The following is a 19,792-nucleotide window of genomic DNA, read 5'->3' as shown; positions in this document are numbered from 1 at the left end:
CATGATCGAAATAACTTGAACACAAACACAAACAAACAAAGAGGAAGACCGCACCGGAAGGAAACAACTACAAGTCCCAGCATCCTCTGTGTTTAGGGCGCAGCAGTGAAAGTGAAAGTATTGAGCCTCCGTTCGGAGCAGCAGGAGGACGAAGGTGGAGCTGAGGCAGGTGAGTGTTAACGTGAATATGTTTCTTCTTATGACATAAAATAATTCCACGCTGTTCGTGTCTGTGGGTGAAATGTGAGGCCGGTCGGCTCCTCTCCGCTGGTTTCCTGTAAGTAGAGAGGAAGTGAGTTTAGCTGAGCCTCCGTTTAGTGTGAGAGAGCAGGAGGAGAGTGAGAGCTGTGCTGAGGCAGGGTGAGTGTTAACACCGCTCTGACATTACTGTGTCTCTGTGGCGGGAACAACAGGCTCCGTCAGTGGAGGCAAAAATAATCAGACTTTGCTTTTTCAAAGAAAACAACTTTATGTCGGAAGTTCCCGCACGCTCATTGGATAACGATGTGTCAATCTCGAGCTATTAGCCAATGAGCGTGCGGATTCACAGAAAGACCCGCCTTTATCACGGGACTTTAAAAACTACAATGGCGACAGAAACTCCGTGAGTGGAGTTCAGGGTGACGTTATGAAACTGTGACGTTTGAGCCACTTCCTGTTCTCAGTCCCAGCGTCCTGATCACCGAGGTTTCTGTTGCTCTGATATCTGATATTGATTATATTGGTAAACAGGCTGTAGCATAAACATCAAACACAGCTGAAGCGGTTTTCCGATGGTTGGCTTCAAATGATCCGTCGGTTTGAAAAGTAAAAACAATTTAAAAATAGGTGAAGCTGATGCAGGGTGAGTGTTAACACCAGGACTTTAGAGGGAAGAAGAGTCACAGCTCAGCATGTTGTTGACAGGTTGTTGTTCAATCTGGGGAAGACATCTGAATCATTGTAGGGGGAATGGCTTTCACTAGTGATGGCCAAATGAAGCTTTCTGAAGCACTGAAGCTTGTATTGAAAAACGGTTCATTACTCGAAGCTTTTCAACACAGTCCTCTCCGGTGACATCTGGTGGTGAAAATTTTGAAGAGCAGCTTGAATCTGCAAAATAAAACGGACAGCTCAAGCATCACTGCTCACTCAAGAGTGGAGTTCTCTCTGATATTGGGCCACCGTTCCGTTGCTTTGAACATGTAATTGGTTTTGTTTTCTCGATTGGGGGGCTGAAAAAAATGTAATGCGTATCTGCGTAATACATTTTGATCAATAAACTTTCCCTATTTAAACATGCACTATGGTGTGGCCTTTCTTTGCTCATAACTCCTTGATGTTGGTAAATACAATAAGCAGTGTTGGGAAGGTTACTTTTAAAATGTATTCCATTACAGAATACAGAATACATGCCCCAAAATGTATTCTGTAACGTGTTACGTTACTCAATGAGAGTAACGTATTCTGAATACTTTGGATTACTTAATATATTATCGTGCTTTTTACAACAACGTGAATGTACTATTGCTGTGTGATTTATTACTATTACTGAAGGTCCGCGACTCCGAACTGTAGTAAAGGGACCTCTGACTAATGCGGCGGGGTCCCTGTCGGCTCATAGCCGAAAAATAGCTTTACTTTGTTGTGTGGGTCAACTTTTCTTGCGAGAGACAGAGAGAGGCGTTGAAAGACTGCTCCAACGGAACTTATTGTTTTCGGAGGAAAACACGAACACAGTGTACAGTCGAGTCTTAATAGCTTACTTACAACTGGGCTCGTCAGGCTCTCTTCTTGGCTGCAGTGGTTATTATTATATTTACATGCTTCCAGCTCCCGTTTTTCCTCGACGACAACTCGTACCTTTCCACTCGCCTTTTTCTCCCTCCTCGCGCTCACAGACACATAACGTGTATGGCGGTCCATTCTCCCTGCAACACGGACTATACTGCCCATGATGCTGCATTCTTTAGAGCTATGCTTGTAGCATTCTGCCTGTTAGCTTAGCACAACAACAACAACGAAAAGGCGCTCTCTCACCCAGGAAACACACAGTCGCAGAGAGAGAGAGAGAGCGTCGCCCTGTAACCATGGCAACCGTAACGCTGCCGCCTGGAACAACAGAACGTAGCTGTCAAACAAAACCCAACCAGTCCTGACCCGCGACAAAATGAAACAGGAAAGTACCGCAGTGTAATCCATTTATTTCAACAAAGTAACTGTATTCTGAATACCACCTTTTTAAACGGTAACTGTAACGGAATACAGTTACTCATATTTTGTATTCTAAATACGTAACGGCGGTACATGTATTCCGTTACTCCCCAACACTGACAATAAGTGAGCAATATATATAATATACATATGAGAATGCACAGCACATTATGGAGTATGCCCCTGCTGTGGAGTCCTGCCTCCATCTACTTGTCATTTAATCACTGGACAGCTGGACAGGTTCATACAAAATATTAGATTAGGCCAATTCCTATACATATTTTTGACCTAGGGGTGGGATTGATTGTGAACTGGAAAGGGAAAATGCTTAGGGGGCTGAGTACGGCTGCATCGTTACTGATTTGTAGAATCATTTTGATTCGATACAGGATCCGATTCAATTTGATTGGAATCTGGAAAGTTTTGCCTCAGTCAGAAATATTACAATTCTGATCATTTAACAGTAGCCTATATATCCATAATTTCGTATCTATTAAAAGAAAGCTGACACATGTGAGACTTAATTAGAGATGTAAACAGAGAGTTATGAAACCTGCAGCTGCAGAAGCCAGCGAAGAAAAAAGAGGCAAACACAGCGCGGACCCGCCAACACATCAAAATCTGACTCTGACGCGTCGGGTCCGCGCTCTGTGTTCACGTTTGTATGCAGAATCCGTAAACCTGCTCCCAGTTACTGTTTTAGCTGTATGGTGTTTGACGACATGTTGTGAGGTTTAACCTGAGATGCTGGCGTTTCAGGCATAATAACGTTAATTTACAAATCGACACGGGATTGTAATGAATCAATATCACTTTATTCAATTTAGTATGGATTGTAATCAGAAAAGCGATAATCAAAACCCACCCCTAATTAAGAACTTGCAAAGTAAAAACATGATCTATGTCAGGTAGCCCTTTTGTTATTTACATTTAAAAGAGGATTAGTGTTACTGTGCGCTGGCTGAGTCTGTTTCTTTTCTTAGAAATAGTTTCTCCTGCCCTGGAGAAAATCCACTTGCATGGAACAGAAGAGGCTGTGGAGTGCAGGAACCACACTGCAAGCTGGTAGATATGCAGGTATCCCTGGGTCCTGCAGACTATCACCCAAAAACAATAAACAAAATGATTTTCTAAACTGTAGCAATGTAATGTACGTATAGTGTCAAATACATTTTTGTAGTCTTCATTAGCTTTAATTCACATGGAAGTGTTCCTAAAGTCATATGCTGTAATGATATTTACATTATGAAAACATGATTTTGGACATTTCAAGTTTTTCACTTCGGCAGATAAAATGAATTGAGCAAAATCAACTCAAAATATTCCCACACGCCAGAACGTCCTCTCTTCCTCGCTGGCTCCATATCTGTCAGTGGAATGATCACCTCGTCGCTATCTGTCACCATCAACACACTCCACGAATCCCGTGGATGATTCACTTCCTTATATCTGTTTGAATCAGGTACCGAAGCAGTTACGTGCATAATGAAGCTTCGGACGTCACTGGTCACGTGACTTTTGCCAAACGAAGCAAGCCTCGACACAGTGCTTCTGAACCAGTGTGTTGTTTTTTTCGACACACGCTCCGGAGCGTCAGCTTCAAGCGGGCCATCACTAGCTTTCACAACTGTAATGAATTTACTCTGAGTACATGATATGCCATAATTATCTATGAATTTGTTATATGTTAACACATTTCCGTCATTGTCTAAAAGGTGTAAAACCGTCCAAATGCCATGATCCATCCAATCCTTAGAAAAGATGGATTTTCTTTCATCGTATACATCTGTTGTTCCAAATCAAATTTGTATGTGGAGAAAAAATATGCTTGTATATCATTTTCCAGTACTGGAGAACCTGTTTGTGAAAATTGGATAATTTAATTTGGAAATTTCAAAGTCGCACTTTATAAGAAATTCAATGCCACCCAGCTTCTCCAAAATTACTTTGGGGAAATAAAACCAAATACTGTTTGAAATATTTATGAAAGATTGCAACCATTTGAGTTTGATAGAACCATCATTGCTTCAAAATCTATCGCATTCAAACCTCCTTCTTCAAATGACTTCACTATATCTTTCTTCCTAACATAATGTTGCTCGTTTCTCCAAATGTAATTGAAATTAATTCGATTTATATTATTGATTAGACTATTGGAAACATATAACCATTGTGATGGACAAATCAATCAAGAGATACCTTCTGTTTTAGTAAGCAAGACACGTCCAAAGATGGAGAGGTGTCTTTGTAGCCAGCTGTTTAAAATCTTTTTAGATTTCTGGGTAATATGCTCAAAATTTAGATTTTCTCTATTATTTGTGTTCTTTGACATTATAACACCCAAATATTTAATGTCAGTTTTAATAGCTACTAGGTCACAATCATGAATAGTTAATTATTCCCATTTTTTAATATTCAGGTACAAACCAGAAACCTTTGAGAAAAATAGGGTAGAGCTTTTAAAATAAAAGGATGTTCGACCATATCAAATGCCTTATAAAAGTCTACAAAAAGAATCACACCATCATCTTCAATTAAGTGATTAGAATCCAGTAGATCTACAACCAATCTAATATTATTGGTCGTAGATTATTGATTAGTCTTAAGTAAGTTTAATTGAGTTAAAGTTAAAGAAATCCAGACGCTTTTCTTGGACTGTTGGTTTCAGTGTTTAGTCTCATTCACACACTCCCTCAGACTCTTCACACACACTGATTTGCTGACATAAACACACTCCTGTGTGCTCTCTTGGCTTCACACACACACTGAGGACCATCTACAGACTGTGAGCTCCGTCTTCTTTGTCTTTGGAGCCGAACTCTGACAAAGTTAGGAACAAAACTTTCTCCAGCGTGTGAACTTTCCTCCTAGACTCAGTCTGAGCAGTCAGACCACATATTTCTAAAGCAGCACATGAAGGTGTGGCTCACACACACACAGGTGAAGGAAACAGCTGCAGTATTAAAAACTGCTCCACTGTCTACAAATACATGAACTGAATGTTTCTTTCAGGCTTGTTTATCCTCCATTACAGTCCTGCATTCAGAGCATTACTTCTGCTATATTAGTACATGTATTTTATTCTGATGAACACATGAAACTCTGAGCTGGATTGAATCCATTGGATCAGAGTCCAGGACTCAGACTAAACACACTGAATGTGTCCTGAGCTCGGCCGCTGTTCCACAGTAACTGCTGTCAGAGTCACTGTTACTGAGTTAGCTTAGCTAGCAGAGCAGCTAGCAGTTAGAGTATGAACTCTGTAAGCAGTCAGCTCGGTCCTGGACATGGTTACTGACATAAAGCTGCTCTCTGCAGCCATGTTTGACCTGCTGCTTTGTAGGACTACAGTAATGGAGGATTTGGAGGCTGAACTCGGCTCTGTGACACTTTTTGTAGTGAACTGATGAAAGCTGCGTCTCAGATAGATGTTAGTCCAACACATCAGACACGACCTCTGCAGCTCTCAGTTGATGTGCACATGAATGATTTGTGTTTCCTCTGCAGGTGAAGGTAGAAAGTGTGTGTGAGCTGATGTGAATTGAGCAGCATGGATCAGTGTGAGGACAGAGAGGAGGGAGTCCCTCCCTCTAAAAGCACTCTGTGTGGGGAACATGAGAGCCAGACCAAAGCTCAGAGGTGAGATGACCATCTCTAACTGTCCATGACTCTTCTCCATGTCACAGCTCAGCACTCACATCACTGCTCCATCATTATTCACAGGAACCAGCCTGGACCTCCACCCAGAAGTGTGTCCTGTAAGAGTGACGTGTCTAAAGATGACTTCATTGATTTCAAAGTCTCTGCTGCAGAGAGGTGAGCTGTTAGTAACAAGAACTCTCTGATTTAAATGATTTTGATGTTTCCTGGTTTCTAAAATGCATCTCTGTAGCAGAGCAGTGTCTCCAAGGACACACAGGCTCAGCTGTAACTGTCAGTTTATCTGGTTTAAGACACATTTGGACTCAATTGGCTGTTTTTAACTATGTATTTTAATCAGAGGTGTAAATTCAGACCTCACACATCTGGATCCTAAACTATGATAGAAACGGCTGCTAGCAGTGGGTAGTTTGACTTTGATACACTGCTCTAGAAAGCAAACAAAGGTTTGTGCAGCTCCTCTTCAGAAAAGTGTTCAGAGAGCAGCTGCTGTATTAGACAAAGGCTCGTCGTGTGAGCCCAGATGTGTGTAACAGCTGGATGAAGGAGAACCATCACAGGCACGTCTCCATCCCGCCTTTATTAATGAACTTCCTGTTGCTTGCAGATGACAGGAACACAAAGTGTTTGTGCCACGTGATGCTGCAGGATTTGTTAACGTGTCCATGATGGTAACATCTCCTCATCTAACTGCAAACACATGAGCGCTCCTAACGGCAGCTATCACAGCCACACAGGCAGACTGTGTCTCACTGTTGCATTCAGGGACATTTGTTTTCCTGTAAAAAGCTGAACTCTAATCTAAGAGGACTGTTGCTGACAGGAAGCAGCTGCATTATCTGCAGTCTGTGTGATCACAGCTGCTTCAATCACTTTATCAGAGAATTGATCATTGAATAAAACATGTTTGTGTCTGCAGAGGTCAGAGGTCACAGTCTGCAGGATCCAGCTGTCCGTCTGTGAGGAGTGACTGGTCCAAAGATTACCCTCCAGAGTTCAGTGCTGAACCTGAACCAACGAGGTCAGAGACCTGTGATGACTCCTTTACATGTTTGTGTTTTCCTGGATAAATATGACCAAAGATTCATTAAAAAGATAAAAATATTAGACTTTGTCCTGTAGCGCTGTGTGGCAGGCAGGATTGGACCCAAACACAACAGGATGAAGTCAAAGAGGCAGCTTTATTTCAGCTGTGAACATGCAAACAGCAGAAATAAGAAAACATAACTGTAGGTTTGCAGTGAATGAAGCCTCAGCTCAATGCTCCACTTTGTCCCTCTTTTCCTTCTCCAAACAGCCACATCAGGAGTCTCTGATGGAGTTTTAAAATATTTAATTACAAATGTCCAAAGATGGGTTCAGGATACCTGAATCCACAATTATTAAAGCTAAAATAGTTCACAGGGTTTGGACTTTGTTAGGTGACGAGAGAACATCAAAGTGTTTTTTATCTTTAAACAGTATTTTTATCACTTCAGTTGCTCTCACAGCCCTGTTTGTTATTTTAGTAAGTAAGTAAGTAAAGTTTATTTATTAAGCGCTTTTCATAGACAGGTAGTCACAAAGTGCTGCACACAGAGATTAAAATAAACAGTACGATAAATAGCAAAATGCACAATATACACAATATAGAGTTTAAATGTAAATGAAAAATATAAAAATGTAAACAGCATTGGTCAACAGAAAGCTTGTTTAAACAGTAAAGTTTTTAACTGTTTTTTAAAGGATCCCACAGAGTCAACCAAACGTAGTTGTAGAGGTAGACTGTTCCACAGCCTTGGTGCCACAGACTGAAAGGCTCCGCCCCCTTTCGTCTTCACACGTGTTCTGGGAGCAACCAACAAACTCTGAGTCTGTGAGCAGAGACAGCGAGCAGCAGTGTATTTAGTGAGAAGCTTGGATAAATAATCTGGGGCCATTTAGTGCTCTGTACGTTAAAACAATCATTTAAAACGAATTCTAAAATCTATTGGGAGCCAATGTAAAGAACATAAAATAGGAGTGATGTGAGCTCGCTGGGTAGAGCGAGTTAGTAGTCTGGCTGCTGCGTTTTGTACAGCTTGGAGGCGAGAAAGAGATGATTTATCCAAGCTGGTAAACAGAGAATTACAATAATCTAAACGCGATGACACAAATGCATGGACAATTTTTTCCAGTTCAGCTAAGGAGACCATATGTCGCAGTTTAGAAATATTCCTTAAATGAAAGAACCAGGAACGAGACAGAGACTTTACATGTGAGTCAAGGCCCAAAGAAGAGTCAAATATTATTCCAAGATTTCGAATATTTGGCTCAGCAGAAGAACAGAAAGGGGCAACAACTTGACTGATTTTAGAATATAGATCAGGAGGAGCTATGATCATGGTCTCTGTCTTGTTCTAACAAGGTAATTGTTAGAAAGCCAATCAGAGATTTGAGTTAAAGCCTGGACTAGGGTGGACAGCCTATCCAGCTGATGAGGCTTAACCAGAGCTCTTATGTTTCACTCAGTGCTCCCACCAAACACCTTGGAGGACACATTAGTGTGATTTAGATTTCATTGGTGCAAACACCAGTCACACAAGCTAACCCATGGAGGCAGCAGCAGGCTTTGTGTTTGGTAAAGTCTGCTGGCTTAAACTAAGAGAGTTTAGTTTGTTAGCACAAAGAGCTGTCAGCTAAAGCCCCGAATGCACTTTGAATACAGATGAACTGAGAAAAACACTTTAAATACAGCAAAAAGTCAAACTGACAACATCTTTTTCTGCTGATCATCCACAGCAGTACGTTTAGCATTCATGCTAGCAGCAGGCTATGACTGTTAGGGTTGCCAACCGTCCCTTAAAAAACGGAATCGTCCCGTATTTCGAAACAAAAGTACACGTCCCGTATTGAGCTAATAAGGGACGCACTTTGTCCCGTAATACAGTGAGAATCAAAAGTAGTCTATAAATGTTAATGGAATTAACGCTTTGTTTGAAAGCATAATTCCAGCCCCTCTCCTGCTTTGGCTCAGCAGGAGCCAAAGCAGGAGATGTGTGCTGTCAATGAGCTGACAGCACACTTATGACAATTCGAGTATGACAATTCAGATTACCGCTCATCTCATTGGTCAAGGAAAGGTCGCTTGCGGAGAAAATACCGGAAGACAACAGATGACCATAACAAGAAGCATGGCCAACAGGGAAACAAACGCCGACACTGCGGTGCAAGTCTCGGACGACAGTACACCTAAAGATGGGCAGACACTGTGTGATTTTTTCAGTCACGTTATTCAGCTCCTGCTCAAACTGCACGATTGACTCGCAGGGGTTAGAAGTTGGTAGGTCACGATGCAGGTCTCACACTATACCGCCCGATGCTCTGATGCGACCTGAGTGCTCACACTGTGCCTCCATAAAATGAAGGTTATAACAGAAAATCTGTCGCTCTCTCTGTCTTTCACTCACACAGACACACAAACCACCACCATCAACTTTGCTAAATTGCTAATGAAAAACATTAATCAGGCAGCTGTGATTGAGCAGCAGTGTAAATCCAACTATTTTCACGGTTGTTGTGGTCGTGATCATTTTGTGATGCCACATCGAAAAGGCTCGGATGAGCTTTCCAAAGTTCTACAAGTTGTGCCTCCATCGCTTGTGTCCAGATCACACGCTGCACAGCCGTGCTGCTCCGTCTTTTTCACCGACGTTTACGTGTTTGCGCGTGAGCAGTGTGAACGGCTCACGAGCGATTGATGATCGGGAGCTGCTCGAGGTGTTAATCGCTTTCGTTACCCCACGTATACTACACGATGCACGATGAAGGCCAAAATCGGGCCGATCACCAAATCGGTCGCACGACTCAAAAATCGTCTCAAAATGGGCCAAAAATCGCACAGTGTGAGCCCAGCATTAGAGCAGCAATGTTTGTTCCCCTCAGAGAAAGAAAAAAGGCTGCAAAAGTACAGGGAGGAATGGGAAAAGGGAAACACCTGGCTGGAAAAGGTCACCATAACACCTATAAAGCGCACTGCACTGTGTGCCGGCGCACTTTTTCCATAGGCATGCTTCTAATGGTGGGGGCACATGAAGAACATGAGGGGCGTGAAAGCTCGGGGAACCCTTAACCAATTTTTTGTCCACCAGGCCACGGCAGAAGCAGATATGGTATGTAAACACTAGGGGTGCAACGATATTCGTATCGATATTGAACCGTTCGATACAGTGCTTTCGGTTCGGTATGCATATGTATCGAACAATACAACATTTGTAATTTATTTTATCAACTTTCCTTCTGACGATGCTGTCTGTGTTGAGCGCTCAGTGAATCTGCATTCGACTACTCCGCCTAGGCTGCACTGTCCAGCGCAGATCCACTGAGCGCTCAACACAGACAGCATAGTCAGAAGGAAGAGCGCAGGGCAAGCTAGCGAGACAGAAGTTAAGCTCTCCTTGCAACATTCAGATCTGGCGTTTGGAATTATTTTGGTTTTCATGTGACGTATGACCCTGAAGGTAAGCGAGTCATGGACTAAAGTAAAACAGTATGTTGGATGTGCCACGCAATGCTTAATTACATGGGTGGGAACTAGTGTGTTAGCGCAGTTAGCTCGTTAACGTGTTGGCCGTCTAGCCCCATGCACGGGGCGATCGGCGGTAGCTCGTTAACGGAGATTTGCTGTGTTGTGGCGTTAAGGTCATTTCAACGAGATTAACCTGAAAGCACTAGTGGGAACACAACGAATATGACTGCACATTTACACCGACATCATCCTAGTGCAAAGACAAGTGGAAGCAGACAAAAAAAAGCAAGCATGCTACTAACTTTAGCCGAGTCATTTAGACAGCTGTTAGCACATGATCCTCCTATGCTGCTGAGAATATAGCCCAGAAGAAGCGGATAGTATAGCTTTTATTTTGGAAAGAGACATTTCTCTGTAATAAACTCTCTTTTCCAAAGATGAGTGATTCCTCAATCAGATACAGGGCTCGCAAAATCGCTAGCCCGACGTCCTGGAGCTAGCGATTTTTCCAGTCGGGCTACCAAAATCTATCTCTTCCCTGCCCGTCGGGCTATTGTAGGAAGGAAAAAGCTTTCAGAAATGTAGCTGGGTAATTATGTCATTGGCATCGGTGAGCCACTATCAATATGTGACATATTGAAATCGCGTTTGAATTTGCGCTTGTTTTTTTGCTTTCACTTTGCAATCGCGCAAACTGTGTATAGAGAGCGACAGCACTGATCTGTGAGTGATGATAATTTGTGCACCAATTCCTCTGACATCGTCTTATTAATTGTTAGCTTACTATGCAAACATGACAAGTGAAATCTCACGCAGCAAGCTTAAACATGTGAGAGGTTGATCGCGCAGAGAATCGCTGAGCTTATGTGAGTGCGTGTGTAAAAGCAGCAGGATATATATTTGACTACGATGACCTGGATGACTGAGAACCTTCACAGACAGATATATATTTTAGTTCTGCTGAGCCAAATAAGACAGGTCAGGGTGAAGAAGTGACAGCCAAAGAAAAGCTTACCACAAAACGGAGAAGTTATGACAAATCAGACTATAAGGCAAAAAGAAAGTGCAGCTTCATGGTTTCATGGACAAAATAATTTCTGTGGCTGCAATATGATGAGCTAAATAACCAGGGCTGCACATAAGTGGTCCGCAGGTGCGCATTCGCTGTCAAAATAAAAAACACGCACAAGGGTTAGGGTTAAATTTAAAAACTGTACTTTTGAGTTAAAATATATATTTATAATTTTAATAAATGACAAATTAAAAAGGCATGAACATTTTTTTTGTATCGAAAAAATATCGAACCGTGACACCAAAGTATCGAACCAAACCGAACCGTGAATTTTGTGTATCGTTGCACCCCTAGTAAACACTGGTTTGTTTTTTAAACCCTCTGGTTAAGGTTAATATGGGCATGTGCAGTGAATATCAGCGCTATGTGGCCAGAAGTGTGATAATATAATTTATTTTGTGTAATAAACAACTGCAAGGATAGATGATTACAACAAATAGATGACTAATACATAAAAGTAATACATAGATGAATAATGATGATGAGTTATGATGTGTAATCATGGGAACAAGTGGGTTTACAAACAGGAGCAGCTGATTAGCTTTAGAAAAGCTGAAATAATACCTCAACTGAAGCCAATTGTACTAAATGCACTAAATGTGCACTGTTACAAGAATATTTTTCGTTCTATTGTTTTCTATTAATTTATATAATTTTAAGTTAAGCAGGACAGAGTTCTTTTAAAGAAAGATTTACTTATATTCTCAAAAGTTAAGCATGACAGGCTTCTGTTTAAGAAAGAGACCTGTTTTACTGTGTTAATGTTGTCATTTTGAGCTAAAAATAAATGGCCAAATGATCATTTGTTTCTCATATGGTCATATCACAAAGAATATGCATCTGCTTAAATCAAATTCAAGTCAAATGGTTAAAAAATAATTTCACACACACAAAAAAGAGCTACCACACTGGGAAGGGTGAAGACAACTAGGTTGCCCGGCCCTGGCCACGAGGTGCCCCTTATTTATTTTTCAGGGAGTTGGCAACCCTAATGACTGTCCACTGAGCACCAACACAGGTAGGAGTGAGCAGTGATGAAGCAGGACTGTGGCCAAGTTTGAGCTACAATCCTATTGGCTTCTCAGTTTCTCCAAAGAAAAGGGGAAAAATTCTTGGTGTTGTGAAGATGTGAGTTGGTCTTGTTGTCGTGGGGCTGGAAGGATGCTGGCAGTGAGAGGCTTTTCATACAGTGTTCAGTAACAGAATGAGAAGAAAGCCACTGCACATGAAACAAGGTGCTCGTAGTGTTTGTTTACTGTGTTTGTGCCACAATGTCAGATCAGTTGTAGATTCACATGCAGACTTGTCCAGTGAAACCAGTGGAAGTACTGCAGTACAGAGCAAAGACTAAGCAAGCCAGGAGAGCTCTCCAACTTTCTGAAAGTATCAGGATATTTGAGTGATAAGAAAAAGTGGATCATGCAACAATGTCCCTCAGCACACAAAACAATCAAAGCAGAATAAATATAATGTTTTAGATCAAACACTTACAGGGACCTGAAGAGAGAGAACCAACAAAATGTCATGGCTAACAGAGGAACTCAAGCACAGACTGAGTTCTGACAAACAAAAAGGTGACAGTTTATTTACCAAAGGGGTGAACCACAGTGCTCTATATATGTACAGTGAGTTGGGGAGGGGGTCCAGGATTCCAGGGAAAAGAGGGAAGGGAGTCCACTCTCACTCCTCTTCAGTCACTCTTGTCCTGCTCTCCACTCACACAGCCACACACGGGAGTCACAGGTAAGCGTCTGTAACCAGGTCCGGGGAAATATTTACTCAAAGTATACACAAAGTTAACCCAACTGGTGAATTTAGAGAGAGATTTCTTAGCAAAGAGCTGAGATCATGAACACAGGAGGGTCAATGTCCCAGCGACAAACTGCTCCATGCCGCAGCGTTAAATGGTTACCGGTAAGCCCAGGTGAGTCAGCAACAGGTGGTGTAATCATCATAACTGGGTGGACCAAGAGCGAGAGGCCATTACAAGCTCCACCCAGGCAGGCAAAACGCTAGCAGGAGAGAGCAAAACATAAAACCTGAAAAGCCATCATGAGCCAGCCAGAGAGACACAGAGTTTATACTAGAAGAGAAACCTGCTCATCTTCATCATGTTTGTTTAAACAGAGAAAATCAGAAGTCTCTGTGTGTCAGACCACGGCTCTACACGGACACTTCTAAGCTGCTTCAGAGTGAACTGACCCAGATAATCTGCACACTGCGGCTGTAAAACAGTGAAAGTCATAACTGTCTCTCTGATGGAAAGCTTTTATTGTGAAGTCAGGAAGTCTGCAGGAAGTGTTGAGTTTGTATTCATCACTCAGTGTTTAATGAGACAGGCAGACAGGAAGAGCAGCTCATTAGTGTTGATGACATCAAAGGAACTGTGAGGAACTGCAGTTTGGTCACATCTGGATGTTTTTCACTGACAGTAAATGTTTTAGTGATGAAGAAATGTGTTCACAGAGAGAGGAAGAGGAAGAGGAGTGGTGTTTGTGAGGAGGAGCAGCTGTCCTGCTGTGCTTTGTGTCAGGACGTCCTGAAGGATCCAGTCTCTACCAGCTGTGGACACTGGTTCTGCAGACAGTGCATCTCCTCATACTGGGACCAGTCTGCTTCATCAGGAGACTCCTCCTGTCCCCAGTGTGGAGAAAGATCCAGAAGCAGAGCTGGACTGCAGACAGCCAGTCAGAGCAGCTGTGTACAAAGTAAGACTGAACATCTGTCTGCTGATGGACTCATTTCTGAAAACTGGACTTCTTGTGTTGTTCAGACATTGAAGAGTTTTCTTTCTCTTTAGTCTCATTGTTTTTCTTTCTTTCAGCAGATGTTGGTCTCCAGGAGGTTTTAGATGAACATAAGATCAGTCTGAGGAGGAGATGTGAATGTGTGACTGAAGGAAGTGATGAAACAGGAAGTAGAACCCTCCTCAACAGGATCTACACTGAGCTCTACATCACAGAGGGACAGAGTGAAGAGGTTCATACCCAACATGAGGTGAGGCAGCTGGAGACAGCTTCCAAGATGGACGCCCTCCATGACGCTCCAATCAGGTGCCAGGACATCTTTAAAGCCTTACCTGACCAACAGAGACCCATCAGAGTGGTTCTGACCAACGGCGTGGCTGGTGTTGGAAAAACCTTCTCAGTGCAGAAGTTCACTCTGGACTGGGCAGAGGGCTTGGAGAACCAACATGTCAGTGTGGTGGTTCTGCTTTCATTCAGGGAGCTGAACCTGATCAGAGATGAGCAGTACAGTCTTCTGGAGCTGCTCCATGTTTTCCATCCAACATTACAGAAGGTCACATCAGAGAAGCTGGCTGTCTCTCAGCTTTTGTTCATCTTTGACGGCCTGGATGAAAGCAGACTTTCATTGGATTTCACCAACAGGAAGCTGCTGTCTGATGTCACACAGAAGTCATCAGTCAGCCAGCTGCTGACAAACCTCCTCCAGGGGAATCTGCTTCCCTCGGCTCTCGTCTGGATAACTTCCCGACCTGCAGCAGCCAATCAGATCCCTCCTACATGTGTTGACAGGCTAACAGAAGTACGAGGCTTCACTGACGCCCAGAAGGAGGAGTACTTCAGGAGGAGTGTCAGTGATGAAGAGCTGTCCAGCAGAATCATCTCCCACATGAAGACATCCAGGAGCCTCCACATCATGTGTAGTATCCCAGTCTTCTGCTGGATCACTGCTACAGTTCTGGAGCACATGTTGACTACAGAGCAGAGAGGAGAGCTGCCCAAGACCCTGACTGACATGTACTCACACTTCCTGCTGGTTCAGACAAAGAGGAAGAAGAACAAGTACCATGAGGGACGTGAGACGAGTCCACAGGAGCTGACGGAGGCTGACAGGGAAGTTCTTCTGAAGCTGGGGAGGCTGGCGTTTGAACATCTGGAGAAAGGAAACATCATGTTCTACCAAGAAGACCTGGAGCAGTGTGGTCTGGATGTGACAGAGGCCTCGGTGTACTCAGGAGTTTGTACAGAGATCTTCAAAAGAGAGTGTGTGATCTTCCAGAAACCAGTCTACTGCTTTGTTCATCTGAGCATTCAGGAGTTTCTGGCTGCTGTCTACATGTTCCACTGTCACACCACCAGGAAGACAGAGGTGCTGGAGAACTTCTTGGGACAAAAATACAACGAGTCCTCTCTGGATGATTTCCTTAAACGAGCCATGGAGAAATCCCTCCAGAGTAAAAATGGCCACCTGGACCTGTTTGTTCGCTTCCTTCATGGCCTCTGTCTGGAGTCCAACCAGAGACTCTTAGTAGGTCTGCTGGGTCAGACAGAGATCAGTCCAGGAACCATCCAGAGAGTCATCAACAACCTGAAGAAGATGAACAGTGATGAAATCTCTCCTGACAGAAGCATCAACATCTTCCACTGTCTGATGGAGATGAACGACCTCTCAGTACATCAGGAGATCCAAGAGTTCCTGAAGTCAGAGAACAGATCAGAGAAGAAACTCTCTGAGATCCAGTGCTCAGCTCTGGCCTTCATGCTGCAGATGTCAGAGGAGGTTCTGGATGAGTTTGACCTGCTGAAGTACAACACATCAGAGCAGGGACGACTGAGACTGATTCCAGCTGTGAGGAACTGCAGAAAGGCTGGGTGAGTCCAGATGTGATCATTAACATCATTGATCAGTGTAGGTTAGTAGTTTAATTTTGAAAATAAAATCAGATTGTAACCACAAAGTGTTTGTGTCCGTACGCTGCAACCTTCCACACCATTTCTTTATTGTACAGACTCAGCAGCAGCTCCATGGATCCCAAATCCAAGAGTGGAGAACAGATTTGAAGTGTGTCACATCCATGCAGTCACAGCTGTTTCCACCATGTTTCCACTGATATTAATCCTGTTCAATGACACGTTTCATATCAGTGAATATGTTCTTTAGAACGTCCACTGACATGTTTAAGTGTCCTGCTGGAAATCACTCAAATCATCCATGAAATCCATGAAAAATCCTTTTAGTGTTTCTAACTTCACCCTCTGTCCTCTCTCTCTCTCTCCATCCTCCTCACTGCTTCTTTCACTGATAATCACACAAACATCGTATTCAGCTACAAAATAACACAATAATATCATCTGATGATCATTATTATAAGAGCAGGATCCATATTTGATATCAGAGTAACACACTGCTTGGTTATGTGCAGTCATCATCAGTGACTGTGGGTCAAACAGAAGCTCTCTGATTGGTTGCTGACCTTGGTCACCTGTCCACTCTCACCTGTTTGTGTTTGCTCTCTCTTTGCTGACTCCATCCTCTCTCTCCTTTCTCTCCCTCTCTGTCTTTGTACGTCACTCAGGTCCAATGGAAACAGTGACATTTACAAACCAATCAAAGACAAACTGATCCATGTCAGGTTATAACAATATTCAAAGTGAATACAGGCTGCTGCTGGACACAGACAGGTAACATCATTTTGACTTGCTGTCACCTGGATCTGGACTCATAAACACTGAAGCCCTGAACAGGAATACAAATCATTTTCTGCCAACTAGCGACACACCAGCAGATAATGGCTCAGAAAGCTAAAATGAGCCAATCATTTCTGTGTTTAGTTCCCCTGAAATCAGATCTGATATCAGCAGCTCTGAGTTCATTCATCATTATTGTCCAGTGATGAGATTTCTGCTCCGTTTGGTAACAGTCAGCAGGTTTTTCCTGCGTGTGGACGTGAACAGTCGTACCTGACAGCAGGTAGCAAACAGAGATCATCTTTCCAGCTGGAACTCTTCACTGAGCTGAACTCATTCAAAATGTTCTGGAGTCAAAACAGGAAACAGTCCAAATGTGTGTCTTCACTCTGACTCTGGATCAGATCTCAGTGACAGACTGTGGACATTATGGAAGCCTAAATGTGACACCATCTTCCTCCTTCATCTGCAGATTAAAGCCAAACAAAGATTCTCATTAAAAGTCTGCAGGTCTGAGAGAGACTCAATCGTTGTGTCATGTCAAACACAGTAAGAGGAGCTGAAGCACAGATGTGAAGAGCAGATTCAGCAGATTATGACCTCACTCTGTTTTGTCTTCATATACATTCAGTCTGTGTTTATAATGCAGATTTTCTGCTTTTATAATAACACATTTTATATTTTCTATCATCACAGACTGACTTGGTGTGGACTCTCAGAGTCTCACTGTGAAGTTGTGGCCTCAGCTCTGAAGTCCAACCCCTCCCATCTGACAGAGCTGAACATGAGTGGAAACCAAAACCTGCAGGATTCAGGTGTGAAGCTTCTGTGTGCTGGACTGGAGAGTCCAAACTGTCGACTGGAGACTCTGAGGTGAGTTCACTGACTGCGGCTGTTGTTGTTTTTCTATATTTCAGGTCTTTGATTGATGTTTGAAACTTTCTTTAGTTCCTAAATGTTCAGGATGTGTCTGAAGACAAATGTGAAGAAGTTTGAGTGCTTTCAGAAATGTTGTCTTTCCAAACGACTGAACAACAGTTTTTCCTTTTGGCTCCAAACAGAAGTGACAGACTTGAGCAGGGTTCATTTAAAGGCTGACAGAAGTGGAGTGGTGACGGGGAGATGTTTGACAGGACAGTGTTTCAGCCTCCACAGGTTCATGTTGTGCTCCATCAGTCAGTGAAGATGAAGTCAGTGCTGATGAGGCTGTAGAGTGTGTGAGGGATGTGAATGAGGATGATGAAGATCTGATGATAGCAGATAAAAACAGGCTGCATAGACTTTGAGCCATACAGGGCACACAGTGTGTGTACAGAACAGCTGAAATCATTATGGAGGCCTCACTGGGATATGGAAGCATCACAGTACAGCTTCAGTGAAGCATTAAAGTCTCTGATATGAGATGAGAAATGAAGCAGCCAGAGCTTTTTCATGAGTGGAAATCCACTGTGACTGTGAGCTGCTGCTACAGCCTCCAGATTAGCCAGCAGCTCATCCTGCTCAACATTTCCTCACCAACTTTAATGGAAGTGTGATGTTTTCAGCTGGAGTGATGGTCAGGGTGGCCTCCCTCTCCTCTTCTTCTCCTCTTCCTCTTTCATTTGTAAAGCCACTTCTGCTGCTTTCATTCATTTGGAAGTCCTGTAGCTGAGTTTGGGAGAGACTAACAGCCTCGGCAGCAGAGGGGAGAAAGGCTGTAACACCACCACTTTACTCTGTTCTACCTGTCACATCATTTTATCAGGAAACAAATATGCTCATGTTTTTACTATGTTTGTCTTGAAGATGTAAGAAGATCACATGGTGCTTTTTATTATTGTGTTGGTTTGTTTCCTGTCTCTTGGATGGAGCCCAGCTGTGCGTGGCCCCTGGGCCTGTGGTCAGAGTGTGTGCTGGATAATCCGGCCCAGGATGAGGCCAAACTGACATGGGATGAAATGTCTGTCACATAATTGAGCTTAGTGTAGTTTCATTTCTGCACAATTTAAAAACAACCAAAACTTTTTTCTTTCTTTTCTATGTTATTCTGTAGACTTTCTTTGATACTGTGTCCAAAAGGAGCAGCTTTTACTTTGAAGGGGAGTCGTCTCTGTTTCCTCTTCAGGTTGGATGATGGAAGCAAATGAGTGTGTGATGTTCTTTCAGTGTTGCACTTTGTAGACGCTCCCTGAGCACTGGTCTCACAGCCAGCTGCACATAGAGACCAGTGTTGTTAGTCCAGGTCAGAAGATGACTTGTTGGAATGAAAATGAGCTTGTAGTTTGTCTGCTTTAATAATGTGACTGGAAAAAGGTGTTGGACTTCAAATATGTCCATTTCTTTCACACTTCACCTTTAAAAGTGAAGCCTTGTGGTTCCTGGAAGGAAAAACACGACTTTTTCAAGTCTTTGTCCTGTTTTTATGATAAATGTACGACTTTAATATGAAACATTCAGAGTTTTTTCTCTTGTTGTGTTTGTTTGAAGCTGCTTCCTGTTGGCTTCAGCTGTTTGGAGTTTCCATTTTCTAAACTTCTACATTCTGAACCTTCTTCAGCTCTGAACAGATGATGAAACACTGAATGATTTCAAGCACTTTGTCTAATAAACTTACATCTTTCATTCTTTATACAGATTGAGGGGCTGTGGTCTGTCAGAGATCAGCTGTGATTATCTGGCAGCAGCACTGAAGTCCAACCCCTCCCATCTGAGAGAGCTGGAGCTGAGCTCCAACAACAAGCTGCAGGATTCAGGAGTGAAGCATCTGTGTGGTTTCCTGGAGAGTCCAGGATGTGGACTTGAAACTCTGAGGTCAGTCAGCATGTTTTAGTTGTGCTGAGATGAATATGATGTGAAAGTTGTGCTGACACTAAACTGCAGACATCAGGCTGATATTATACTGATCCACACTGAGGATCTTCATGGTAAAGTCTGTTTTCTTCTTCTCTGGTTTAGTCCATTGACTGCAGC

General features: G+C 42.9%; 1 protein-coding gene and 1 pseudogene across 2 annotated transcripts in view; both read left to right on the top strand.

Annotated features, from left to right (window-relative positions):
• The window catches only part of LOC146712423 (ribonuclease inhibitor-like), a 121,125-nt gene that overhangs the window by 89,793 nt on the left and 11,540 nt on the right, over window positions 1–19,792 (top strand). Inside the window, exon 3 of the mRNA XM_085436492.1 lies at window positions 19,457–19,633. Within this exon, the coding sequence (XP_085292618.1) occupies window positions 19,457–19,633 (177 nt within the window). The remainder of the gene's footprint in view (window positions 1–19,456; window positions 19,634–19,792) is intronic.
• LOC146712424 (protein NLRC3-like) lies at window positions 114–17,729 on the top strand (annotated as a pseudogene). Its single transcript, XR_014916968.1, has 7 exons — window positions 114–169; window positions 5,701–5,832; window positions 5,917–6,009; window positions 6,773–6,874; window positions 13,878–14,119; window positions 14,236–16,027; window positions 17,540–17,729. The product of XR_014916968.1 is annotated as a protein NLRC3-like (transcript).

This window comes from Copadichromis virginalis, linkage group LG3 (assembly GCF_057382275.1).
Source record: "Copadichromis virginalis isolate Kocher_CV1m ecotype Utaka linkage group LG3, C_Virginalis_male_GT1.1, whole genome shotgun sequence".
NCBI lineage: Eukaryota > Metazoa > Chordata > Actinopteri > Cichliformes > Cichlidae > Copadichromis > Copadichromis virginalis.
The sequence above is the reverse complement of the archived record's forward strand: the minus strand, read 5'-3'. Positions and strand labels throughout refer to the sequence as shown.